Source organism: Grammomys surdaster, unplaced genomic scaffold, assembly GCF_004785775.1.
Source record: "Grammomys surdaster isolate TR1022 unplaced genomic scaffold, NIH_TR_1.0 124552, whole genome shotgun sequence".
Classification (NCBI taxonomy): Eukaryota; Metazoa; Chordata; class Mammalia; order Rodentia; family Muridae; genus Grammomys; species Grammomys surdaster.
The window spans coordinates 71,798-98,564 of record NW_021619534.1 but is presented as its reverse complement, the minus strand read 5'-3'; the positions used below and the strand labels follow the sequence as shown (position 1 = coordinate 98,564).

Here is a 26,767-nt window from a genome sequence, read left to right as displayed (position 1 = left end):
ACTGCAGGCATAATTTACAAAAGGAAACATCAGAATTCCATATACACAATTAGAGGCTACAGGGTGTTTAAAATAAGAGGTCTCAGCTTAAAATGTCAGATCATCGCCAAGGACGCCAGCACTCCCAACAATCAAATCCCTTGTGACGGAGCTGTTGGATGCCAACCAGTGTCTTCTCTGGGCTTGTCAGGGAAGACAGAGTGGAGACATCGCTGCATGTCAGCTGCTGTGTTTGCCCATGACAGTACTCCTAGAGTATGATGGGAGACAGGTAAGCAGCTGGGGATGCAGGCTGCTGGGAGGCGACCTCGGAAGTCAGACCTTTTACTATTCATCATTGACCTCTTTCCAAGGTAGGCTTTTTCTTTCTTTTTTTCTTGAGAAAAGGAGACAGCCACCTTCTGAGGGCTAAGATTAAAGGCATGTGCTAACATGCCTGGCTTTTCATTTTTACGTATTTTTAAAGACTGACTTTAAGTTTGAGTTTACATATTTATAAAGACACCACTGCAGTTGCCAGGGGCTGAGAGACGCTGGGCACCCAGCGCTGATGCTATGGTAGTTGTAAACAAAACTCCGTCCTTCACAAGGGCAGTCTGGCATTTAACTCTTTCTTCAGCGCTTTGATCTTTAAGTACAATTACTACTGTTATTATTAATTATTGCGTGTATGCCCAGTAGACAGTTCTCTCCTTCATTTACACAGTGCCCAGGGATCGATCAAACTCAAATACTCTGCCTCGTACAGCAAGCACTTATTTGCTAAGCTACCTTTAGATACCCAGGAGTCATTTTTTTTTCTTTTTTCTTTTAAATTAAGGACAGGGAGGGTCTTACCATGTGAGCTTGGCTGTCCTAGAGCTCACCATGATCAGACTGGGCTAAAGGTATGCACAACCACACCTGACTAGAATTATTTTTGTAAGTATACACCTCCCAGAGTTTGAAGGGTTCATTAACATTTTGTTTCCAATTAAGAAAAGAATGCCCTGGTAGGAAGATGGCTTAGAGAGGACCACATGGAGGGGCGCCTACTCCTCCGAGCTGTGCCACCTCCACACGTGCCCTGGCACACACACCTCCCTCTTCCACATGAATAAATGCAAATAACTTTTCTCTCTCTCTTTTTTTAGAGGGAGTATCTCTCTATTTAGTCCAAACTGGGCTCAAACGCAGGTTTCCTCACCAGCTGACACCTCTATTCTCCTTCTGCACCTTCTCCTGCTTCCAGCTCTACCACCTGGGCTCATACACTAAGAACATCCATGTATTTCTATAATCCTAATTCCCAGCTATGAGAAAACTTTTAAGGCTTTTAAGAGCCATAATTCATACACTGCTGTCATAATTGACAAGTTAAGCTAAAACAGATTATTAAATGCAACTGGTTCTTAGGAACCAAAGAGCCCTGAGATGATCATGGAAAATATGTTGAAATAACATATTTTTGGCAAATTAAGAGTACAAACAAAAAGCACAGATTTTCTCAGAGAAACATGAATTAAATATAATTTCCATAAAGTAGTAAACAAATCTTCTAATTAAACAACCACATAGTGATCACTACATGCAATTAGAGTACCATGCTAGCTTTCTCATCCGTGTCTTACCCTTAGCCGATAATCATCCACAGTCCAGATTCGGCTTGCAAAATCATTTGAAGCTGCTAACAGGTAAGCTCCCTACAAGAGTCAAAAGAAAACACTTAGCAAAATTCAGTTCACAAAGTACACATTTCCAGTTATCAGGTCCTCAACTATCCCTCTAAGCTAGACACTACATATAGCATATTGCCAGTGTGTTGACAAGTACCTTTACCCAGTGTGTGACGCTGAGTCCTTCCTCCTGGATTCACCTGACCTTACAAGAGTGCAGTAGACACCTCAAACTCATAAGAGCTCAGCCTCACCCACTCACCTTTCCCTTCACCACTGTCCCCGTAACACCAGGCAGCAGGACTTCCTGATAATAGTGATGGGCAAACCAGAGAGCCCAGAGGCCCCCACCCTGCATCTCCTACCTATCTTTGAGGATGTCCATCTTCTGCTCCTTCCTTTGGAGCCCCACTACTTAATCCTACTGGACTTTCAGGGGTCATTTCATACCGCTTTTCTGAACCCGTTTTTAAAACTTATCAAGGACTGAGGTAGCTCAATGGTAAGGCACTTGTGTAGCAGTAACAAGTAGGCTTTATGAGTGTCGAAGCCTTCTGACACCACATACTTCCAATCTTATTTCCCCATGTTTCTCCCATATCTAGACACCATTGCTTGAGGCATAAAGATGACTATCATCGAGCCAGTGCCCATCCTTTCAGATGGTGAGAAGCAGATGTGAATGGGACCTTTCCCAAGGAGGGCAACAAAGTGCTGCAGGACACAGGGTTATCAGAAAACAAGGTACCATCAAATCAGTAGTACTCTTGAGCAATAGGGGTGCTACCATTACTCAGCAGCTTCTGGACTTACCCTGCTCCAGCTCTTCCCTCTGCTCCTCTGCCAGTAATTCTCACCCTTTGCATGACTTTGAGGTCTGCCTCAAATGGTTTACTCTGTTCCCTAAGCTAACCTGAGTGGTATATTACCTTACACCATGACCCGCAGTTCAATGTTTTCTTGGCATTCTCTTTAAAATGTAGTGTGTGTGCACACACACTACTTTAGGAGTCAGTTCTCTCTTTCCACCATGTGGGTCCCAGGGATCTAACACAGGTCGCCAGGCTTGCAGCTACTGCCTGTACCTGCTGAGCCACCTTGCTGGTCTGGTCTGTCTCTTTTAAAGGGAAATTCATCAAGAGAAGACACCACCCTGACTCCTAGGAACTGGATTCAAAGTGCAGAGAACTTGTGTTTCTGTTGTTGTTACTGTTTTGTTTTTAATTCCAAGAATCAGCTATCTTCAATTATTATTATTATTTTTAAGTCTCTACAATTAGCTAGGCATAACAGAGCACACTTGGGATGCAGAGGCAGGCCAGTCTGGTTCTAGGACTGCCAGGGTCATATAGAGATCCTGTCTCAAAAGATAATCAAAAACCAATACCCTAAACTCATGACATTAGGTACTTACAGCACTATCAAATTCAATGCTTGTAATTCCTGCATTACTGCCAGACAGGGAACCCTTGAATTCACATTTATCTGCATGAAACAAATTTAAAGTCAGTAAAAGGGGCAGTGAAACAGTGCAAGCCAAGCATAACACTGACAGGAGCTTTCCTACAGCGCTACAGAGTCACACAAGAGAGAACATGGGCATTCTGCTGCAATTCGAGTCCTAAAACAATGCAGACTCAGGCATGTTGCATGCATGGTTCCAAGTTGTCCTTGGGACACTGAAGGACTTTACATTCCTTCTCGGTGTACTCTGCTCCATCAATGTTTGGGTTTCTATCACTATGATAGAAACTGAAAAGTTTGAAAACAACCTCCAACTTTTCCTAACTCATGTTTTGGTAAGGTTCACTTCATTATGGCCTGAAAAATTGTTAGACTCTATGATCCTATCAGTCAAGACAGCCAACTGTCAATACGTCCTTCTCTGTGTACAGTCCCCCTCACCAATAGTACTTCTCTTCCAGCCCCCATTCTCCCTTCTCACCACCTCAGAGGAGTTTACTGACCCAAAACCCAAAACTATGTTGTGATTTAGTTAGTAGCTAGGCAAGTGCCTACTGCTGAGCCACACCCACAACTATTAATCTTTACAAAGAACATCTGCCAAGATTTATTTCCTTACAGCCGAGCTTTATCTCTAACCACTTTAGTCACTCCATCTGTCCTAACGTAAGTCTCTGAGCACAGCATGACATTCTCGCAGACTTCAACAGACTAAGGGGTTAACTGAGTCACCTTCCTACAAATCAAATAAAGAGCAGACAGGTACAATGCTTCACCAACAATCAATATATTCAGATCAAAAGGTTCAACAAACATCAAAAGCAGTAACCCTCGTCTTTCTCTTTGCTCTAGAGCCTAGAGAAGGCTTCAGTGTTAAGAGCACAGGATTTTTTGACCCCAGTCCTGGAGAAGACACAGCAGTAGAACCATGAGTTCCAGGCTAGGCTGCACTTACTGTGAGACTCTGTCCCAAAGAACAAAGAGCATTTAAATTTTAAGTCACATGATCTCAAATAGTCCCAACTCAACCATTAAACAAATAAAAATGTAATTCAAAATAAAATGAATTCAAAAGAAAGCAAAAAGTCACTCAGGTGTCACCATAGCGTCCTCCTAAGGACACCAAGGCTCTTACCTCCAAATGCTTCCCAAAGTTTAACCCTGCGGTCCATGCCTCCAGTGGCCAGTAACCGGGAGCCTGGACTGAACTGCACTGCATTGACCTCTCCGTCATGTGCATCCTGCAAGACAGTACCTTGTTTCAAGCTGAATTATCATCACCCAGGAGCCTAAGACATACATACACTCCAAATGCTTAACCCTCTGCTCAACACTCAATCTTAAATACAGCTCGATCCAATGGATGATCTCTGAGTGGACTCTGCACCCAAAGTCTCCTAAGATTCTAGTTTCCTTTTATTCTTCCACAACTGCAGTGGCATTAATTCATCATTTGAATACAGTACTATCTTACTGTGTAGCCCAGGCTAACGTAACTACAGTGGTAATCCTCTGACCTTGGTCTCCTAAGCACTTGGGTTACAGGGGTCTGCTACCATGTTTGGTTTGTACTTACTTAAGTGAAATGTATTCAAAATCGGCCAGGTGTGGTGACATACTTTTCCCTCTAACCCAAGCCCTCAGAAAGTAAACAGACTGCCGAAAGTTTAAGGCAAGACAAGAAACACGATAATACATCCCCACAAAAAAGCTCTTAAAGTTAATGTATATGGCTGAAGTTTGCCTTTGTGTCTGTGGGCCAGAAGAAGGTATGAAATGCCTGAAGGCGGAGTGATAGATGGTTACGAGCTATCTGATGTGAGAGTTGGGAACCAAATCCAGGTCCTCTTGAAGGAGTAGCAAAGCACTTAACTACTGAGACACCTCTCTAGCCTTGCAATTGCCTCTTTTGTGTCAGTACTTACTAGACTTACCATATTACGGATCATTAGTATCTATGTACCTGGTAACATACAGCACCCTAAGGAAAGCGCGGGTGCGCGCATGTGTGTGCGTTTTGTAGGTTTCTCACTCTACCTTAGTACCCTGAGACAAGACTTCTCACTGAACTTGAATCAGTCAGCTGGCAGTCAGCAAGACCCTGTAATTTTCTGTTCTCCACGCCCCTGTGCTGGGGTTATAAGTCTATTAGCTTTCTAGATGAATTCTAAGGATATGAACACAGGGCCTCATAGACTGCAGTAAGCAGTCTTATCCACTAAGCCACCCTTGCAGCCTCAGCTAAAGTTTTGCTTGGCCAGTCCTACTACTGTGAGCTTGTGTAACTCATTCTGGAAACATGGCGCTAGAATGTTTCAAGTGTGACGTTCAACAAGTGTTTAACTTCCTGTAGCTTTATTTTGTTTACTTACCAGAAAAAAATTCTATGACCCACATTGTGCTTGAAAAAAAAAAGGATCAATAAAAATGCTATTTTAGGAGAATTGTAAGTTCTTCATACAGAAATTCCTTTTTGGGTCAGGCTGACCCTTAACTCACATTCTCTTGACTCTGCTGCCTGAGTGCTGGGATTAAACACATGTGTCACTGTGCCTAGCCCTTTCACAGGGGAATCTCTAAGATTAGTATGGATGAACACCCACATTCAGAATGAGACCAGGTAAGAGCATTCCATGAGAAGGGGAAGAAAGAGATGGTATCACTATACTCCCCCAACACAAAAGTGGATATAGAACTACTTACAAAGCTGATGTCTAGGTCTTGCTCCAAGTCTACCAAAGCCCAGGGAGGCAGCATCTCCCTGACTGAGACATATTAACACTTTGGTGATGTGACTGTCTACTTTCCTGCTCATGTCCAACTGCTGGAAATCTGGTAGCTGACCTGACTTCTTCACCTCATGCAGCTTTCCTTTATAAGAACATTCTGTTACTGAGGTCTCAGATTGAAAACTTGAGATCATGCACGGTCACGCCCATCCGCCACTCATCAAGACTCCTGTATCATGGGTTCTGTTGGATAGCAGTCAGCTGTGAACCGTTCACTCTCGGAACACACACTGGCAGAATCCTACACTATCAGCTGCCTCACTATCCCACGCACATAACTTCAATGTGCTAGGAAAAGATGGGCTGCTGGGAGCAGAGGGCAAGGAAGAGGCTGTGACGTCCAGTGCAATCAGACCTTTTACCAATCATCACTGACCTCTGTAAGGAATGGCTCTGCCACTGCCCTATCTGGCTCCAAAAGCAGGACTCATCCAACACCTGAGCCTCAGTCAGCTTACTGCAACGACTAACTACCAAAGAAGCTCTTCCAATGCCTTGAATCGAAAGTTCCACCACCCAGGCCCCATTGCACTAACTGAAAGCTGGCTTAAGCCGCATGTCCTCCTCAATACCCTAAACCTGCCTTAACCAACTCCAGGCACTTCAAATCACGATGCCTCTCTGCTTCCCCACTATTTTCAAGGCTTTGATCAAGGTAGACCATTTTCTCAGGCTAGACCAATTTCTGTTCTAAAACCCAACTGGAACGAAGGTTAACTGTTACTGTCAGAACACAACTTAGATTCCCAGGTACGACATATAATGTTTCCTGTCCAATACTGTGTCCTGGTTCCAATCACAGGCTCTTAGTGGTTGGAAGTCATCTAGATACAGTCTGATTTATGAAACCAACATCTGCTCTGGTGGACATCATTATTTTTAAATTTTATGTGTATATGTAATGTTTGTGCACCCTGTGTATGTCTGGTGCTCATGGGGCCAGAAGAGTATATTGGATCCCCTGGAATTGAACTTACAGACAGTAGTAAAGCTGCCATGTAGTGCTGAAAATCAAACTCAGGTCTTCTGGAAGAGCAGCTAGTTCTCTTAACCACTGAGTCTTCTCTCTAGCTTCCCACTTTAAACCTGAACTATTTCTCTAGAGCCTCTGAAAGACGTAAGTCCCCATCAGAAATTTCACTTTAAACTACAGCTAGCTGGTAAAAGCAACTGTACAAATTACAGTTGCTTCTCCATCCCTAGTTTCCTCTTGCCCCACTGCTCACATTCCCACTCCTCTTAGCCAGCTGCCTACTACAAAGAATGTCCCTAACAAATTCTTTGTGCTGAAACTAAGCACAATGTACCTTAAGTCCTTACAGGTCACAGAGCCACCAGGTCTAAATAAGTCAGCAATGGAAAGCCTAGATGTAGCTCTCAAAGGACCAGTTAGTTCCAGATCCTGCTACCATCACAGGCTCAGAGGGGACTGGGTACAAAGCATACTTACAAAGACATAAGAGGCAGTAGTTGGGACTCTCACATCTTTACCAGAAGCAGGATGAGTGTCCACAATATCCTGGGGGACTGGGATGGAAGAGACAGAGCGTCTCCTGAGGAATAACACAAAGGTAGACATTATACAAAACTGCATAGATCAGTATCCACCAGACTGCCAGAAAGGCCTTAACGATGACCTTGTTTAAGCAGTGTGCCTGTGCTAACAGCTGTTGTCTTTCTAAACCCTCCAAAGTTCAGGATTCATACCATCTCACTCGAATGACAAGAAAGAGCACACACCTTACTTCTTGTTTGCTAAGTCATGGGCTCCAAAACCCAGCACTGAAGCAGTCTCAAACGAAGCTGCTTTCCCTGACAGTCAACTGTGGGAAAACCTTCCCACCATAACACACTAGCTAGCTTAGAAGCGAACTCTGGCACTTTGAAACACTGTTTTACACTGATTTCCATGCCGATTTACAACCACCCTTAGCTTTTACACTTGTGGTCAAGGCAAAGTCAAACACATGCTAAGAGGAAGAGCATCAAGAGCATGAGGACTGCATGGAGCTCAACCTGACTGCCCAGCTCAAAGGCTCCAGCATTCATTCCTAGGAGCATGCAAAGCGTCCTTGTTAGCATGTGGACATCGACGATTGCGGGCAGCATAGCGTGATCAGCACGATTATCAATAACCCACACTCACATGCTGGGCTGAGAGAGGGTAATATTTTCACCTGGCAGCATCAGAAGAATGATGTCCCAAAAGGGGAGATTCGGACAGACTAAAGGGAAAGGCCATAGATCAGCTCGCAGCAAGATAAAAGGAAAGGAAGTTGCAGAAAAGAGGAAGAAGCTAAATGACAAGCTGAATTAAGGCATCCATGTTCTTGGCACCATTGAACTTCTGGTGTACATTAAAAATAATACATCACATACATATGCTTAGGTATATTTACACATTTTTAAAAGGAAAGGTGAAGGTCTTCTAACCTACCCAAAGATATTAGTGATAGAATCCAGAAGGCCTCCAGCAGGCTGCGAGAGTCGCTTACTAAAGAGGAGGGGAGGATAGGTTTAAACCTTAGAAACATTTTGCCCCCAAATCAATACAGCCCCTAAAAATAAGTATCTGGAAATACAACTTTCCCAAATCCCAGCCAAGACAAACTCAACACAGCATTTGAACCACCAGGAAATAGTAAGGAGGGAGAAGGAAAACCCAGCCTTAAAGAAACAAAGGCTCCCCAGGATTAACCTGATTTCTCTGCAAATGATAAGGAATCTAACTCAACTAAAGACTTCTGGGTAAATCCAATGCATTCTTGCAGCTCTACTTTAACAAAACCCTACAGTATCTATCCTTGTGTCCTAGGATGTGGTCACCATGTGTAATAAAGTTTAATGGTTCATCCATCTCTTAGAAGGCCGTTGTACCTGTTAGTGTTAGAAATGCCAGGCCACCCGTACTCTGCCTCCCCCCCACTCTCCTCTCTGTAGAGTGGAAGGGGCTTGGGGAACTCTGGGTACATATGACTGGGTTCTCATGTCATGTCCACAAATGAATAGTCACAATGATGCTGGCGCTCGCCTTTTCCCCACCCTGCCAGTCCACTCACGTAGCTGCTCTGCTGATGGCTCGCACGGGAGAAGTCTCTTCTGTGTGATCAGAGGTCTCATCCACAATGACTTCAATGTCATCATCCCTGGAAAGAAATGAAAGAGAATCTGTCATTGTCCTAAACAGGAGGTCTGCAAAGGCCAGTACCACATTTAGTGATGGACTCTCTCTAGAGACATCATTGCAAAATGATGGTGAAGAAGAAAAGGTTAACTCCATTATGTGAGAAACATAAACCATTGTACCTATTCAAAACTAACAGTGCCAACCAAGAATAATTTTCCAAAAGCAAAACCTAAACGTGTGTGCTTCTGATGGCTGGAGGCTCTGCACACTTCCTGTGATATCATCTGGTCTCAACATGCTCCTTTTTGGTGTTTATCCCAGCAGATGCCAGGTACCTCTGGAATTCCTCTTTCTACACATTCTTGTAGGTCAATTCTTTCCTGATTGTGGGGAAGGCAAGAAATTATTTTGATATTAATGATCTGTTGTGTTGCAATCTTCATGGGAAAAATAGCTTAAAAAAATTAAGAGTTCACCATCTACTGTTTGGAGTCTTAAGAATTTGAAAGCTAGATTTGTTTTTCCTTTCAATGATTATCTGGATTATGAGCATATATACTTAAGAACCTGTTACACCAAGGCTAAGTAAATTTATTTTCCCTTATTGACTCTAGGATTACACATAACAGCCTCATACTCTTGGCTGGGGTATAGAAGCGAATAAGGGGAGCAAGGCTGTGCCTGGTTTCCTACTTGGGTGGCTTTCCTAGATCTAGAGTTTGAGAGTCACAGGAGAAAGATGGCAAGAGGAGCTGAGTGATGCTCTGACCGAGTCTCAGGATTCTCAAGGCCCACATCCCAGAAAACACCAGGTCCCGTGAAGTCATCACCTCCAGCCCATCACCTCCAGCCCAAAATGTACATGTCTGTGACCTACACTGTTCTATTCCTGAGGAGTACACAGATTAGAAAAACCTCTCTAGCAGATTTGCATTTCAGCACAAGCTTTCCATGTGGGATCCTGGGCAGGATGCTGGATCCTTCTCATCTAGTCACCTGGTTACTCTGGCAAACAAGAGGCAGAGACATGACACTACCTTTTTTTGTTGTTTTTCTTTTGAAGGTAACCAAATCTTATTTTTAGGTGACTTATTTATTTACTTTGTGGGTTTGAAAAAAATACACCAAGACCAGTTTTCTCCACTGAGGTCAGGAGACAAACACATTCATGTTCTCTCCTTCTAGATCAAAGGTTTAGCAGAAGAACTTTTGTTTCTTCTAGGGAGGTTTGGGTGTGTGTGTGTGGGTGGCGTTTAAACCACTCCTTTCAACTTAAAAGAAAGTAATAAAAATTCTATTTTTTAAAAGTGTTAGTTTATTTACTTCTGTTTAGACTGTATGCATGTATGTATGTATGTATGTATGTATGTATGTATGTATGTATGAATGATGCTGGGTATCTGAGGAGGTCAGAAGAGGGCACTGGATCCTGTAGCTGGAGACACAGAGATGGCTGTGAGGCAGCTGTGGGTCCTGGAAACTGAGCCCAGGTGCACAGCAAGAGCAACAAGTGCTTTAAACTGCTAAGTGCCTCACAACCCCAGGAGCCAGTACACACTTAAGTAACAGTGGGTCATAGACAGTGAGTCTAAAGCTAACATAGTCCAGTGGAAAACCCACCATGAATCAGAGCAGAGAGGACTGTTACTGAAACACCCAACACTTAACGGAGACCTTCCAGTACCAGGCTCGTCATCTCCATTAGCAGGTGGACTAGGGAGAGCCAACTCAATTTCACTTCTTTTTGCAGAGGTCACTGACCTCACTTATGTTTAAAAACTGGACAAACTTCCATCAAGGTGACAGACCAAGAGAGTAGGAGACTGAAACCATAGCACAGATGACATGACCACAGATCTGAGGAGAGAAAAGCCAGCGATCCAAGTGTCTACAGGAACAGTAAGGCAGCTCTGTGTGCAGCAAGATAGTCATAACAGCTGACTGCTGTCAATGAGAAAAACTTCTTGGAAAGTAATCTGGTGATATATCCAGAAAGTCCTAAGTCAACACATATTACTTTAAAAATTTCATCCCAAGTAACTGATTTGAAATACGGCCAAAGACCATTTTCAGTACATTATTTCTAAGTGCAACAAGAAACCACCAGAGTAAAATTAACTGAAGTGGTCATGTGCATGCTACCTTTTCAGTGGTTGTAGTATGTTTTTATTTTCTGCCTTTAATATTTTCACTTTGGGCTGCGGCTGTAGTTTCAATCCCTAATACCTCCCCATAGTAAAAAAAACTTTTTTTTTTTTAGCTTTTAAAGAAATAAAACCATAAAAAAAATCATTAAGAGCATAGTTTTGATTAATTTCTCTATACTTACTGTTCAACAGGTAGAGGTTCCTTTGCTGCTTCTGCAAGCTCCTTCTGCAGCCGTGCTTGACGCCTCCTGTTTGCAAAAGTAAAAGGAACAAGCAAAATGTAACATTTTGCCTGCTTATGAAAGCAACATGTTTCACTCTCAACAAACTTTTAGTTCTGAAGGCGTGTCAGTTCAGGACTGGAGAGATTGCCCAGTGGGTAAGAGTGCTCACTGCCACAAGCATGAGGATCTGAGTTCAGATCCCAGCATCTACATAAAAGGCCCAGCATGACGCATGCCTATAACCCCTGTGGGAGTGCAGAGAGGAGGATCACTGGGGCTTGTGTTCAGTGCCAGCCTAACTTCAGGATGAGTGAGCGAGTCACAGCACAGTACACCTGCATGTACTCATGCCCTCTCCACACTACGGAATGTTTAAGCCTTTCCAAATAACAACTAGTATGGCCAAAGATGCCCAAATACCCACCCTAAATACTGAGGAGATTCCCCACTATAAAAAGGCTCCAGGGCCAATTAAAAGGTATGTGTCTCCAAGCCTAATGACCAAAGTTAGATCCCCTGTGGAAGCAACCTGTGAACAAGCAAGTGCTCGCTCTCTCACACAAAAGAAAACTGGCTTACAGAGACCCATGGCTACCAAGGACAAAAAGGTGCTTCAAGTCAATGCCAGGGCTAGTTATGGCTATGACTTAGCTTCTTGTAGTGAACTATCTTATTAACCCACCAACAAAACAAGAAAAAACTCAGTGACTATCACAGTCTGCAGACATTCGAGTCTTATAAGACATTATCACTAGGTGACTTAGGCTACCTAAGGAAATGCAAATACCATCTAAATAGTTACAAAAAGTCCAAAGATGTGAGGCCTACTAACACCAGGGGACAACTGCATCATTGTTCTTAAGTAAGGTACTCTGAAATCCTTGGATAGCTGAAGTATACACAACTGTACCTACGACCAGGCAGTGTCGTGGCTTGGACAAAGCACTAAACGGTCAGCATCTTACCCACTGCCACCCGTCTCAGAATCATGTCTCCCTACTTTTTAGCCAAGGTGGTCTATTCCCTTCCTTGGCAATTTTACAACTCTGTGAAGGACCTCATCCCCACACTAAAATTCTAATACTGACTTTGTTTTTACATCTTGTGTGTGCACAAGGGGGCTCATGTGTAGAGGACAGAGGAGAACTTACAAGGGTTTGTTTTCTTCCCACCATGTGTGTCCCAGGGATCAAGCCCAAGGCGTCACTCTTGGCAGCAGTGTCTTTGAGTGGTAAGTTGTCTTGCTAGCCCCCCAGCTTTGCTTTTGAGCTACAACAAAGAACTGTTTGAAAAATTTCAAAGCCCCACTGAAAATTCTCTATTGTAGAAAAGTCCTCTAAATGGCTTATTAGAATCTTGGAAAGGAACAAGGCTGTTGTCTGAAGGGGTATCTTACATTTTTAACCACTGTAAAGAATGAAAATTAAGTTTTACAAGATAACAATTTATTAAAACACTCTTATAGCTGAGAGGTACCTGGATTGGGGTGCAGCACTATTCTACAAGGAAGCTGCTGGCAGACTATCTGAGGCCTTCTCCTTTCTCTAGCCTAGATTCTATTCTGTATGGTAAGAATAAAAGCAGGAAGGGGAGAGGCACAAGGTGCCTCAGTGCTTCTCTGATAGTCTGGATGTGTCTTTTACAGCAACTACTGTGCTGATCTACCATGGAGACAGAACAGGAACAACTATCTCCAGTTAGTATGACTGCAACAACTCAACCCAAGCCAACCAACACTACTAGAAGCAAGAAAGAGAGCACCAAGACAAGGCTGGGCTCGCAGAAAGGGCACAGCAAGAGAGCACTTCTAATCAACTCACTTTTCAGGGTCTATACCTGCAGTCACATGATGCCACTTCCAGATCCTTTGGGGTCCTCATGACCCTAACTCTGTCCAAGAAAGCTAAGGCATAAGCTAAAGCATTTAATGCAAGTCCAAATGCCAACAGTAACGATGCAAAGGATGGCTCATTTTTCGTTTCAGGGGCTGAGAGTGTGGCAGTTGCCCATCATGTGTAAAGGCCTACAGGTTCAGCCCTTAATTATACAGGAAAACTTCAGAAAGGTAGAAAAGACAAAAACAAGAACAAGCAAGCAAGCAACAGAAAACAGCATCTCATCAACCTCAAATAAAAGTAGAACACTTTATATTTCATATTTCTAATTTTGTAATCTCAAAACAATTTGAGCTATGAATTACTCTTCAAATACATAATATTGAGGCTGGGTGAGGTAGTCTACACCTTTAATCTCAGCACATGGAAGTCAGAGTGTGGCCTGGCCTATAAAGCCAGTTTCAGGACACTGAGAACCACGCAAACCATCTCTTAAAAAATAAAATATCAGGGCCGGAGAGATGGCTCTGCAGTTAAGAGTATTTCTGGTATGCAGGCATACATGCAGACAGAGTACATACAAATAAAATACTCAAGTAACTATAAGTATTTTTAAAAACTGAACCAACTAACCAACAAAAACCCCCTAAAATGTAAAATTGTAATGTCTTCATAAAATTCCACGGTAAGTGTGCTTAAGTCACAATGTAAACGTGAGGACCTAATTTTCTTCACTGTGAGTCGTGTGCCACCCTGACTAACCATTTGTGAATGAGGCTTCCTATTTCCTTGGGACGAAGTCCATCTACTGGGTAGTCTAAAGCAGCTGTCTGGCACTTGAAACACACTTGCCTCCTCACTTTTCTGTCATCTTTGCAGGTCACAGCCACTGCTGTTTGTCACACCTGCCACCTGCCAATGACTGCATGAGAAGACTTTAAAAGAGCACTTCGAGCCTAGTGGATCAAGTTGATTGCTGTGCACGTTTGATTTCCTGACACCCACATAAAGGGGGAACTGATTTCAGTCTTCTCCAACTTCTACATGTGCACTGTGGTACATGCTTTACCTTCCCTACTTTGTGTGTGTGCATATGTGTACCCAAGGACTCACACAGTGATGAAATAAAAGAGCACTTCGTAATGTGCTGTTCTCTGATCTAGGAATCTAACGATTTTACTATCACTTTTCGTTTGATTTTCTGCCTGGAAAGTTCTAGGAACCCTTCATAAAATAATCAGCACTCGTTTGCTTTCTAACTTGACCTCTAGGATGTAATCTTTCCACAAATGTGAGTATGTAACATGGCAGGGCAGGCACTCACCATTAGCCCTCAGAACTTATCCCTAACACCACTGTAGAGCAATTAAAAATCCTTTCAGACTGAACTACAGAGACTTTTTTCAGATAGATGTATTTAAGTGTGGTCTTGCTGTTTGAATAGAAGTATGTGTAAGTAAACAGTGAACCTTGATCATGATAAATAGTCAGCACCTGTGTGTGCACACGTGTGAGCTCTAAACTCCTACATGTCCTGTCACACGGATACAAATTCCTAACATGTAGGGTGAAAGGCTTCCCCATTAAAACAAATGTTGGATACTGGTCAGACAGGTGTTCTTTTCAAAAGCTGTTGTTGTTCTGGATTTATGAGGTTTTTAATCAGGATTTAGTGGAATAGTATTAACTGAATGGTTTTAAAATTCCTTTTTCAATGTAATGCATTAACTGACACCCTGGTGGCCCATCTTTTAATTCCTGGCATAAATCCTACCCAGACTTTGCCATATTAAAAAACATTAACAATGAATTTAGGAATCTCACGTTTAAATTCCTGAGATTAAGCTATAGTCTTCTTACCAGCAGAATCGAATTTTTTGTCGAGGTCTGAATAGCTTCATGAAACTGGGAGGTAGTAGGGGACATGCTCCAAATACATGCCACTAGAATAGTGTGGTCCTAACAGTGTATCTCTATGATCAGTTGCAGATGCTCTTGCCAATGCCAGTTTCTCTGATTCCCACATTTCTACTTTGGCTAGTGGTTTCTGGCTCATGACTCCTCTACCAGCACTACCACCCTGACAGCCGCCGGGCATGTTTTTCTTTCCAAAGAACCAGGTCCTGCTCCACTAAGCACAGAGCCCACTAACTATAGCTAGATGTCCCACCTGGAGTCCTTCTCATTCTCTGCATTGAGGCGATTAGCTTCTTGGGCCTTCTCAGCCATCCATCTGGTGACCAGTTCCTGGTTCTCCTCAGTAGTTTTCCTCAGTTTCTCTTCTAGGGCAGTAAAAGTAATCTGCAAGGCATCATACTCATCCTTCAGGGTCTGGTTGGCTACCTCAAGGTCCTGTAGTTTGGTGCGCAGGTCCAGGCAGTTTGCCTCCAGGTCAGAGATGGTCTGTAAACACTCTGCAATCCTGAAAGTACAGTTTGAGAGGAGCTTTCCCTCATTAGAACCCTGTAACTGCAGCCAGAGCACCGGGCCAAGCACCACCTAGGTGAGCTTGAGCAAGCAGCAGTGTGAACATTGGTCATCATACCTGGCCCATTTAGCTCCTTGGTATGCAGAACAGTTCAATAGCAAACACCCAGGATGAAGCGCCTACTGACCACAAATGGCTAGCAACAGTAGCTTTTGGGAAAACAGAACCTGAGGGAAGGGGAAGCTCTAGGCATTTCCCAAGTGGCAAAAGGCCTTGCAAGGATCTCTCCACAGCTCTAAGACACTAAATATGAGTCTGTTTCTTTTGTCTGCCAAAGTTCTTGATAGTTAACAATGTTTCTGCTTACAAATGTATCTTCTACCACCCAATAGGTATGTGCTTCACCACTGTGGCCCTGCCTCTAGTGGAAGATACTGGTGACTGCACACAGTGGTCATGGAGAACTGAGAATGCCTCTGCAGCATTTACTTGCAAAAGCCATCATTACTTCTTCAGGTAGGTGTACAGCACCTAGGAGCCCAAGGGCATTGTCCTTGGTCTTCTTAGAAAGAGTGCCAGGTTGCAAGCACTGGAATATAATTCTTGCTGAGAGCAGGGTGACTCCAACCTGCCACCAGCCCCACTCTGACTACCACAGCACAGCAGATGTGTGACCCAATAGCCAGACCCCCAGGAGACATGGTCTCTACTTACTTTGCTTCATTCATCTGTATCTCCTTGTCCTTCTGCTGCATTTGGTTATTCAGGTCAATCACCAACTGAGCTAACTGGGAGAGAAGTAATACCCTTGTAAAGAAGAGACTTTTGAATCTCAACCACATAGTGGGTTACTATTTCCTTAATTTTTAAGAAAGAAGAAGTGCCTGTGGGTTGGGTAAAGTTAAAAAAAAGGAAAAAGGATACGGTTGCAAAGCAGGCAGAAGGGCCTTTGAAGCTATGTCTGCTGCCTCTTACTGAGAATCTTGGTTGGCTTTGTGGTCTGTACAGAGGAAACCGTCTACGCTTCCACCTGTGGCTGACGCAACTGAACATGGTAAAGGCATTTTCTCATCTAGAGCTGTCTAATCTAAGACCAGAACCTAGAGTACAATACTCATCCTCATGCTTGATATCTGAGGGTTCACATTTACAAGTCAATGTAGCAGAAAGACTTTTAGGGGATCACATGGTAAATTTTTTCTTTTCAAGACTTCCCTGCCATTTTTCTTATGCTGCTGTTAAGAGCAGTGGTCTGGTTTAGGCTCACCACCTGCTAACAGGCCTCATGTTGCTTGACGGTTTCCTCTGTCATGCCCTGTCCTGGGCTGCCTGCTGACCCATCTCCCACCCCACCCCCTGCCTCATGGAGAGTTTGTAATGCCAAATTAGGCCAGATTACTGCAAAGTTTCAGGTCAGTGATTGTTTTCCTGCTTCTTCTCAGAGGCTCTACAGAGAAAAGAGGGGCTTCACCTCCCCACGCTTCTTGTGTAGTTCAGTCAGCTCTTCTTGGTGTTTCATCTTCAGCTGGGCCATTTCTTGTAGTTGACTGTCATTCCATGCACCATCATGTCCAGGACTAAATCACCATCAGCCACACAAAGACAACATGCAAAAAAGGAGAATGAATAAAGAATCAGATTCCAGACTTTTCCGACTAGGCAATAAACCACTAACTTCAGAATTTAATTCTTCACAATCTACCAAACCATTCTGGTATCTGAAATAGTGGCAATTATGGGTAGAAAGCAGGAGACTGGTGATGGTAAAGCAAACACAAGCACAGCTGCCAGTCAGCTCAGGAACAAAGGCAGGGCTCCTGAATAAAGTGCAGGTGAACAGCCCGCATACCCACTCATTACAAGTACTGCGTCCCAGCTCTGTGCCAGGTACTGTTGGTTCTGTCGAGAGAGGGAGAAGGGAGCACAGAGCTCTGTTCTCAGGCATCTGACAATTAATAAAAAGCAGATGGGCAAAATCAAGTAGTGTGCAAAGCTACATGTTACAAAGAAAGCAGAAGCGAGGAAAGGAAGGGAACAGGGTAGAAAAGTCTAGATTTCACTAAGATGACCAGAAAGAAACGAATGGCAAGACATGCACTCACCCCTACCTAGCGACAGGTCCTGAGTAAAGGGGGCTGAACACTACAGACCTGGGAGGGGCACAGCGTCAGTGAAGGGGAACGAGAACCAAGACTTAGACAGTAACATTGTGCTGAGCCTCCCACTCCCCTGGACTGTAGCAAGGCACTCACTCACTGATGAAGGGTTTTAGCAGTCTGGAATGGGGAGGGAGTGTAGGGCAGGAACAGAAACAGTGAGACCAATTAGCAGGACATTGGGTAACCCGACTACAGAAGGTAGCTCACACCACAGTGCTGCCACTGGAGACAGTCTAGACCCATTCTGAAGTGTGGATGCGGAGAATGAAAGACCAAGAGGAACCAATGATGACTCATGGCTTGGGACCTGAGCAACCAGCAAACCAGGAATCATTAACTGTATGGCAAGACTCGAGGGAGGAAAATGTCTGTCTAGGCAAGGACAGAAGGATTCTGTCATGGCCAGCCACACTGAAAGCTCACAGGTAAGGTCAGCATAGAACAGGAGTACAGCACATCACACAATGATTCTGTTTTGGAAACTTAGTCAGATATTACCTCAGAAACAAGACTATAATGAAAACTAGTGAAAAACTCTAAAATACAAAGATAGAAGGGTGGATGAGTAGAGATAAAAGTTAATCAGTTAACAGCTGCTGGCAAAACAAACTATGTGGAAACCCAGACTTAAACCCCACAACAACAGACCTCCAGGGCCACTAACCCCGATCAGAGAAATACCTGGACTCAAACCCAAACAGATCCAGAAGTAACCATTTCTCCTCAAGGAATGAATGCCTGCCAGCCCCAAAGATCTCTTTCCCAAAGCTCAAGGGAAAACAAACAAAAAAAAACCAACCACTAATAACTCTGGTCAAGTGTGCTCACTAAACACTTTGACAAGTGCTATCTGTTCCCAGTAGTTGAAGGACCCAGTAGTCCCAGGATCTGCCTCTTTATTTTCCATTTATTTCAGAGGTTCTGCAAAATTTTGGCTGACTACAACTGAAGAGAAGGTTCTTAGCAGGAGCTAGATACTCATTTATAGTATCTCTGACCTGAAAAAGGGATAGAAAAAGGGGAGAAGGCTGGCCAGTAATTAGAACACCCACACCGATGAGGCTGCTCCTTGGAATTTAGGATACAGTGCAAAATGAGAGGTGATGGCAAAGGGCAGCATAATAAAGTGGGCGTGGCCACACATGCTTGTAATTCCAATTAGAGGCAGGATGTGCTCTGTGAGTTCAAAGTCAGCCTTTTCTACACACTGAGTGCCAGGACAGCCAGGGCTAAACAGAGAGAGAGAAGCCCTGTCTTAGAATAGCATGGTAGTATCTATCACATAGCTCAAACACCTACTTATACTTGAATTTTTATCATACATCTAAGCATAAATATTCATTTCACTCTTTTAGGCAACTGGATACTTCCCTAATCGTAGCCCAAGAAGTAGAATCCAGCAGACAAAAAAGTACACTACCTTGTATGGAATGTACAAAGCATTGAATGTATTCTAGCCTATGGGCTGGCACTCAACAAAGTCTCATGAGATGAAAGCTGTAAGAAAATCAAGTCATTCCTTACACATGGTTAGGAGGGGTTGAACAGAATGACAGGGAGGACTTCCTAGGATGGTGGATGGCAGTGGAGACTTGCAGACAGAATCAGCACCCATAGTTGCTAGGGATAAGGCGAGAAGGGGCAGGCTATGCCCCTGCTTTGGGACCAGTGACTTCCTTCTACTCACAATGAAACAAAGGGATTGATACCTTCTGTGAGCACTCTTAACACATTTCCAAGCAAACATCCCTTTGTGCTGGACTCTGGCATGGCTTCTGTTCCCACCTAGTGGATTTATTAACTCTCACTTCTGTATCCCCCAATGCCTAGCCATACTACAGTCAAATGTCTAAAGTGAAAGAGACTAGTCATAGCTTAGGAATGAAAAGAAAGGTGATGGCAAAATAAATGTAAACCACTGGACAGACTCAGGAGTCTGAGGGAAAGACTCAAAAGCATGAGTGGATATGGGAGGGAAAGAGTATCTAGGGAAAGAGGAACCCCAAACAGCTTGTGGAAAGGACAGCAGTAATGAAAACAAGGCAGCCAGGAGGACTGGCTCATTATGGAGGTTTATGGAAAAAGACAGACCTCCCTTAAAACCACTCCAAATCCAGACAATTACCCCACTCCTGAGCAAATCAATTTGTTGATGATACAGGAATACAGTCACTGTGCTGACTGCTTTCATCCACTTGACACAAGCTGGGGCCATTTGAGAAGAGGAAATCTCAACTGAAAAAGGGCCCCTGAGCATTTTGATTAATGCTTTAAGGCCTAGCCCACCATGAGTGGTGACGACCCTAGGCAGGTGGTCCTGGGGTGTATGAAAAAACAAGCTGAGTGAGCCACAGGGAGTAGTGTTCCTCCATGGCCTCTGCTGTAGGTGCTGCCAGCAGTCTAGTCCTGCCTGAGTACCTATGTTGGTTCCCCTGGATGATGGACTGTGACTAGGATGTATAAGCCAAATAAACCATTTCTTCCACTAGTTGCTTTTGATTATAATCTCTATGACAGAAACAGAAACCTAATTAGGGCAGTCACCAAGAGCTTACTAGACAGCCCAGGAGTGCTGTCCTACTTGGGAGGCAGAGGCATGCAAATCTTGGAGTCTGAGGCCAGCTTCGTCTACAGAGTGAGTTCCAGGACAGCCAGAGCTACACAGAGAAACCCTGTCTCAAAAACAAAACAAAACAAAACAAAACGAACAAAAAAAAACACAAAGACCTTACCCAGACAAAAATATAATCTTTTAACTGACTGAATTTAGAGAAGAAGGTAAAGCTGCATTTCCTGTAATGAAGATTAAGCAGACCACTGTTAAATAATATCTTAAACATGACTCCGCAGGACGCACGGGCAGGATCTCCTGAACTGTGACTAAAAGACAGAACATAAGCCGGGCAGAGCCATGTCTTCCCTAGGATTGTTCTGATCCTGTCACCTCCCACAAGGCCTTGCCAGATGGACACAAAGCTATGTGAACGACGTATTCCTAGGCAGGAGCAAATGGCAGGGCACATGCATCACTTCCAGTTTTGCTTTTAAAACCTTAAGTTGTTCTTAACAACTACTAGGTGTCAACATGCAAAAAAAAAAAAAAAAAAAAAAAAAAAGTATAGATTTGTGATTAAGAATGGGCACTGCTCCTACACAAGCCACTCACCATGCAAACATCACAACAGTATGAGGAGAGAACTGAAAGACCATGAACCCCACCTGCACTGAAGCACAGCTTTCCATTAAGGCTTAGGAAAGAAATCAAACACTCATGGTATTTGTCAGGACTTACCTTTTCCATTAATGCATACTGCTACTTTCCCAATCTAGCTCTTGAAAGAAAAAAGCCTGTTGCAACCTGCTAATTTGATTTCACAAACTAAAGCTGAAAAACACCAGGCTAAAAGGATCAAACAGACCAGTACTATAATAAAAGCAATCTCTGTTTATTTGTCAGTTAATCCTGTTTTAACAAGGCTCTAGAAGACTACTCAGGAACCCAACTGCTCCTAATCATTCAACTTTTTTTTTTCTTTTAAAGACAGGGTCACACTATGTTGCCTTAGCTAGCCTGGATCCTGCTATGTAGATCATTCTAGCTTCAGACTTAGAGAGCTGCATACCGCAGTCTCCCAAGTGCTGGAATTACAGGTGTGCAGCACCAGACATAGCTCCTTGTTTTTGATTATTCAAAAAGCAGAACCCAGTGGATTATACTGACATAGGTACCATGTGAACAGGGCTTAAGAACTTTCTCAACCTGATAATACTGCACTATTTAGCTAGTGAGCACCTATAATCCCAGCATCGGGGAAGCTGAAGAAGGATCACTACATAGTCCAAGACTAGCCTGGGCTATAGTGTGGAGCCCTGCCTAAATAAATAAATATACATGGGGGGGGGGAGAAGAGGGAGAGAAAATGAGAACATATGACAAGTTTCAAATAAAATCTACAACATAGATTTGTTTCAGAATACCTTATTTCATGCCTATTTGGTATGTCATGCTTTTCAGCTTGTAGTTTCTGGGTCAATACTGAATGAAGATCTGACTTTTCCAGCAACTTGGTATCTGTATATATAAGAAGAAAAAAAAGCTATTATTGTATCAGGCACATATCTTATAAAGTTTGGGACCAAAGAAGCACAAGGTGTCCTGAGCACGTCATCACTATCAGGTGTCAAACTATGTTTATGGTAGGCTTCCTCACATGTTGTAGCAATCTAGGAACTTAATTGCTCAGATGCTTCTGCCTAAGCTTGTAAAGTCCAGCTACATAAACCCATGGACACACACCTAGAAGGATCCCTATAGAGAAAACTAAAATCGCTTCCTACTTCATTATTTTCCACCTTTGGAGTAGGAACAAAATACCATGTACCACAGCATTATGAAATGCTAGGTATTACAAAACTTTATTGATGAATTTAACTACCTTTTAGATCAGGGCACTGGGAGAAGCAGAAAGTCTAATGGACTGGAAATAAACATTGGAGTCAACACAGGAAAAAGGATGAAATATTTAGTCATTATTATTATTTTGAGACAGAGTTTCCTTGTGTAGTCCAGTCTGTCCTGTAACTTGCTTTGTACACCACCAGGCTGTCCTTAAACTCAGAGATCCGCCTGCCTCTGCCTCTTGAGTGCTTGGATTAAAGGTGTAAATATGAACTATTTAGACTTCTTTATTGGCAATGATGAAATAAGAGACTATAAAAGCAGGCAGTTACATGAATATGTTGATTTAGAAAGATGTCAAAGACCACTATGAGGCTTCTTGCTCAGGAAACTGGATGGAGGTTTATGTCTAAACTCTATAGGAAAGACTTTGGCAATAAAACAGTTCTTTCTGCCCATATGAGATGGTAACAGTACAGGAACTCCAAAGAACAGCCAGGGCTTGAAAGATGTCATCAGATTCAAACGGTACAGTCTAATAAGGTCTGATGGAGAGGGCTTTGAAGGAGTAGAAATGGGGGCGACCCCTCCACAACACAGCCTAGACAGTCCTATAACCAAATGTGAACTGGTAAGGAAACAAGACAGTTTATTCATGTAGAGCCATGCAAACAGACAACTGAAGAGAGGCAGTGAGGTTTAAGATTCTCTTTCCCACTAGCGAGCTCTACCTAGTTATCTGATGAGATTACTACAGGGAGAACGTGGAGCAGGTGTGGGTCCCTGGGAGAGCACTAGTCTAGCATGCTTTAGGCTCAGGGCACAGGACTGCCAAAAGAAAAAAACTGAGTGTACAAGACCCCTTCTTATGCTCGAAGGAGAACTGGGAGTCAAAGGATAGCTCCAAGTCAGGGGCAACGCCCTAAATCTCAGCATGCTGTAGGCCTAAAGAGAACCGGAGTTGGAGGCCTGTCTGGGTTACAGAGAGACTCAGTTTCAAAAGATAGAGCACCACATTCTGAGTTCCAACATCACTAAGCAGAACAAGAAACTGACCACGGGAACCCTGTAGAACTTTGAAGGCAGGTGGTTACAAATCTGAAATACAACCAAAGCCAGGCATGGTGATAGTGCCATTTCTCCTTAAAATGGAAGTGCAGGAAATGTTTTCCTACATTTGATGAACTTTAGGAGGAAGTGGCTCTTTGAATAGCATGTCATTCAGTTTCACCACAGATGGGACCCTGTGAGAAGGGTGGGTAGGGTGAAAGGACACCAGGCATTTAAGAGGGCTCCTTCATAAAGGTTTTCTCCTACAAAGAAGGTTCAATAAGGGAGCCTATGCCTACCCAAGGCCTTTTTTTGTGTTTCTCCTCAGGCTCAGACAGGAACTACACAAGGAACACAAGGGAGATGGTCAGAAATGACCAGCTTGAGAAGGCTAGAATGAACTAGGTCATAGTCAAACTAGAAAAGATATGACCAATGCCCTGGCCTATGAAGAAAGATATAAGGAAGCAAAGGTTGTCTGTCCAACCTGCTCCACTGGCCTCTCATGCGTTCTCTTCTTAGGACTCCTCAAACAGCTCTTACTTGACTAAAGATCGGCCAGACATTATATTCTATGCAGCACCTTCCCTAAACTGACATATACTAGTATATAGCAACCTAAAGTAGGGTGGACAGGATTAGCTTCCTAAATTACAGCTTTATAGTCTATCTTGTGCCTTCACTAGCCTAGCAAGTGAGGCAATCCCACCCTCCAAAGTCTATAAACACAAGAAACTTCTTCTGTGGTTGTTGTTGGAGGTCCCAGATTTCCTTGCTCCAAGTAGACAGTATTCTTTAAGGAACTGATCACCTGAAATTCATCTCAGAACTTGGAAAGAATCTTCACTATTTTAAATACTTCCCATCTCTGATTATTCAGACGGTTTGACACTCTCCTACCAATAGGATATCCAGTTTTAAAATTAAAAAACAATCAAAACAAAACAAAAATGACTCAATTTGTCTCCAAGATTATTACAGATGGTGTTTAATGCCCTTCTATACACTCTATTGTTTTTATGAAGCAGGCAGGGTATATCCTCACTCCCATTTTAAAGATGCATCAAACCAGAAAAGTGAAAAGGTCTGTAAGGACCTAGTGAGGTCTCTGGCCCAATCTGACTTTTAACTACATTTTAAAGAGAAACAAGAATGGGACCTATGAAACATGTAAGCGGATTCCTGGGCTACAGAAACAGCCATTGCTCTCCCAAGTCCAAGGGAGCAAACACCGTAGACAGCATCCCTTCTCTGCTCACCTTTTAGAGAGGCTAAGTGCAGTGAAAGGCCCATTTCTCGGGAGATCCAACAGGGGCAAATGCACAAGTGTCTTAAAACTAAAGTCGATTCTCAGCCCCACCATTAATCCATACTGCAACTTAATCGTTGTTGGCCTTGGTGCTTCATAAAATTTAAGATGAAATAATACACGCCAATTACTTAAACTGCTCAAACTTGTGTGCAAATCAGAACCACTTTAGAGGCATTAAAAGGGGTGTTATTTATCTTCTGCCATTTACACTGGCTTAGTCTGAAGTGTTTTTAATTTTCAAGTATTTTTTTAATCCCCAGATGATGATTATTCTAATGTGCAGAGAACAGAGATTTATCCTAATGTGCAGAGATTTATCCCAATCAGAATGCCAACAGCAGTATTATTATTTCGAATCCCATTATCCGAAAAAACTTAGGACGACTTTGCCCAGGTTATCTCAGGAAACAGATGGAACCTCAGGATCGAAGAGAGACAACTTCTTCGTTCAAATGTCAAACGGACTGGCAAAACTGGGAAGACGAGGCACAAAAATGTTCGTGAGACCCTGCCTTAAGAATACAAAAGATACCTTCGATCCTTAAAATCGCAAAGAGCGGCGAAGAAACCACTTCTTTCTCACCTAAGGCTTTCAATAATAGCAAAGGCTGTAATACAAGGAACAAATCATAAAACTCAAATGTATACAAAAAAATATGAGAAGTAAAAAAACGACTAGTTCCACAGCACTCCGAAGAGAACGTTCATCTGTCAAGTTAATGCTTAAAGTCAATCTCAGTCTTGAACTTGATTCCTTAAACACGGTGGTTTTGGGTCCTGACTACCTAAATGCATCGGTGCCAAGTGGGTTGTCGAGATTTACAACGACAAACGAAGCCTGTGGAAAGAACTTGTAAGGGGAACCTTCATGATCCCGCCCAAGGTCTAAGTCAAAGGACGGAAATCAATGAAAGGGTTTGGGGCATGCGGGGCATAAGGTCCCCGCCGAGGCCGCCATGCGCGCGGGCGGAGCCGGGGTTCTGCCTGGGGTTCCCGCTGCCACGCCGCGTTCCACTCCCCGCCCCGGGCCCGCGCGTGCGTCTCACACTGCAGAATGATCTCCTCGAACGCCTGCCTCTGCAATCGGTCCCGGCGCCTCAGTTCCTCCGCGATGTGACGCTTCCAGCGGGGAAAGTCTGCGGCGCGGAGGCCCGACGACATGCCGAACGCTGCCCCGGCGCCTCAGGGCGGCCGATCCGCGCCGACACAGGGGGCTGCAGGCTGCAGCGTGCTGCAAGCCGCGAGCGAACAGAAGCCGGCCGCCGGAACCTCACCTCCTCTCACAGGGCACCCCTGAGGCTATCCGGGAGGATTTTTCCGGTCCCTGCCGGAAACTATTTTGGAGAAGGCCGGAAGACCCGCCTCATTGCCGGAGGTTGTAGGCCGCGCGCAAGCTCGCGGCCGGAGACGTCGCGGGACGCTCTCAAATGACGCAATCTTAAAGCCGGAAGTGTCGGTGATGAGAGGCAGCCGCTGGGAGGCACCCTGGCTTCGCAGAGGAGACAGGAAAGAGGCTGTTTTTGTCCGCTGATGTCTGTTTCCTTGCTACTTTTACATTGTGTGTGCGTGTGCGTTTTCTTTTTTTGCTGACCTGCTTTTTCTTTATTTTAGCTTTTGCAACTTTTACATTTTGTGAGTGTGTGTTTCTTTTTTTTGTCAGCCTGCTTTTTCTTTATTTTAGCTCAGAAGTGGGGGCCATTCCTCTGTGTATAGTGAATGGTTGTTGCTGAGTGACAACCTCCCTAAACATCAGTTGACTAACCTGTAAAATGGGGATAGTAATGACACTTAACCGGAATGTGAAAAACTATGAAATGTAATTTCTCTCAGCTGCTTGGCAAGTCTGTCTTTACATAGACAACTGTGTCCCTCCAAGGCCTACCCAAAGTGAATTTTTGTTCATGCGTGTGTGTGTGTGTGTGTGTGTGTGTGTGTGTGTGTGTGTGCCTACAAGGCTGCTCTCAAACTCCTCGACTCAAACCATACTTCTGGTCTTTTGGTTAGTATGCTCTTAAAGGATATGAGTCAGTTGAGAGACACAGTTTAAAGAGAAGTTTAGCAAAGTAAACACGCTAAAGAGAGGGGGGAGTGGATTTTTTCAAAAGATATCTCTGTTGAAGATTTTAAAGAATTTTTTCTTAATGAAAAGGAAGTGGATAGCATAATTCATGGAGTAAG

General features: G+C 43.6%; 1 protein-coding gene and 2 non-coding genes across 5 annotated transcripts in view; all 3 read right to left on the bottom strand.

Annotated features, from left to right (window-relative positions):
- The window catches only part of Atg16l1 (autophagy related 16 like 1), a 32,552-nt gene extending 6,589 nt beyond the window's left edge, over positions 1 to 25,963 (bottom strand). Inside the window, exons 1-13 of one of the 3 annotated variants that reach the window (XM_028784650.1) lie at positions 25,636 to 25,751; positions 21,807 to 21,900; positions 17,141 to 17,246; positions 16,384 to 16,457; positions 15,412 to 15,663; positions 11,365 to 11,430; positions 8,968 to 9,054; positions 8,346 to 8,402; positions 8,086 to 8,133; positions 7,359 to 7,461; positions 4,255 to 4,360; positions 3,070 to 3,140; positions 1,611 to 1,682 (exon numbers count right to left, since the gene is read on the bottom strand). In XM_028784650.1, the coding sequence (XP_028640483.1) occupies positions 1,611 to 1,682; positions 3,070 to 3,140; positions 4,255 to 4,360; positions 7,359 to 7,461; positions 8,086 to 8,133; positions 8,346 to 8,402; positions 8,968 to 9,054; positions 11,365 to 11,430; positions 15,412 to 15,663; positions 16,384 to 16,457; positions 17,141 to 17,246; positions 21,807 to 21,900; positions 25,636 to 25,750 (1,251 nt within the window). In that variant the 5' untranslated portion in view covers position 25,751. Of the gene's footprint in view, positions 1 to 1,610; positions 1,683 to 3,069; positions 3,141 to 4,254; positions 4,361 to 7,358; positions 7,462 to 8,085; positions 8,134 to 8,345; positions 8,403 to 8,967; positions 9,055 to 11,364; positions 11,431 to 15,411; positions 15,664 to 16,383; positions 16,458 to 17,140; positions 17,247 to 21,806; positions 21,901 to 25,635 lie in introns of all 3 variants that reach the window. The other 2 variants (XM_028784647.1, XM_028784649.1) reach the window with 2 other exon arrangements.
- On the bottom strand, positions 79 to 343 carry LOC114636582. Its single transcript, XR_003713646.1, has one exon.
- LOC114636583 lies at positions 6,016 to 6,285 on the bottom strand. The gene has a single exon (XR_003713647.1).
- Positions 25,964 to 26,767: the final 804 nt, after the last annotated feature.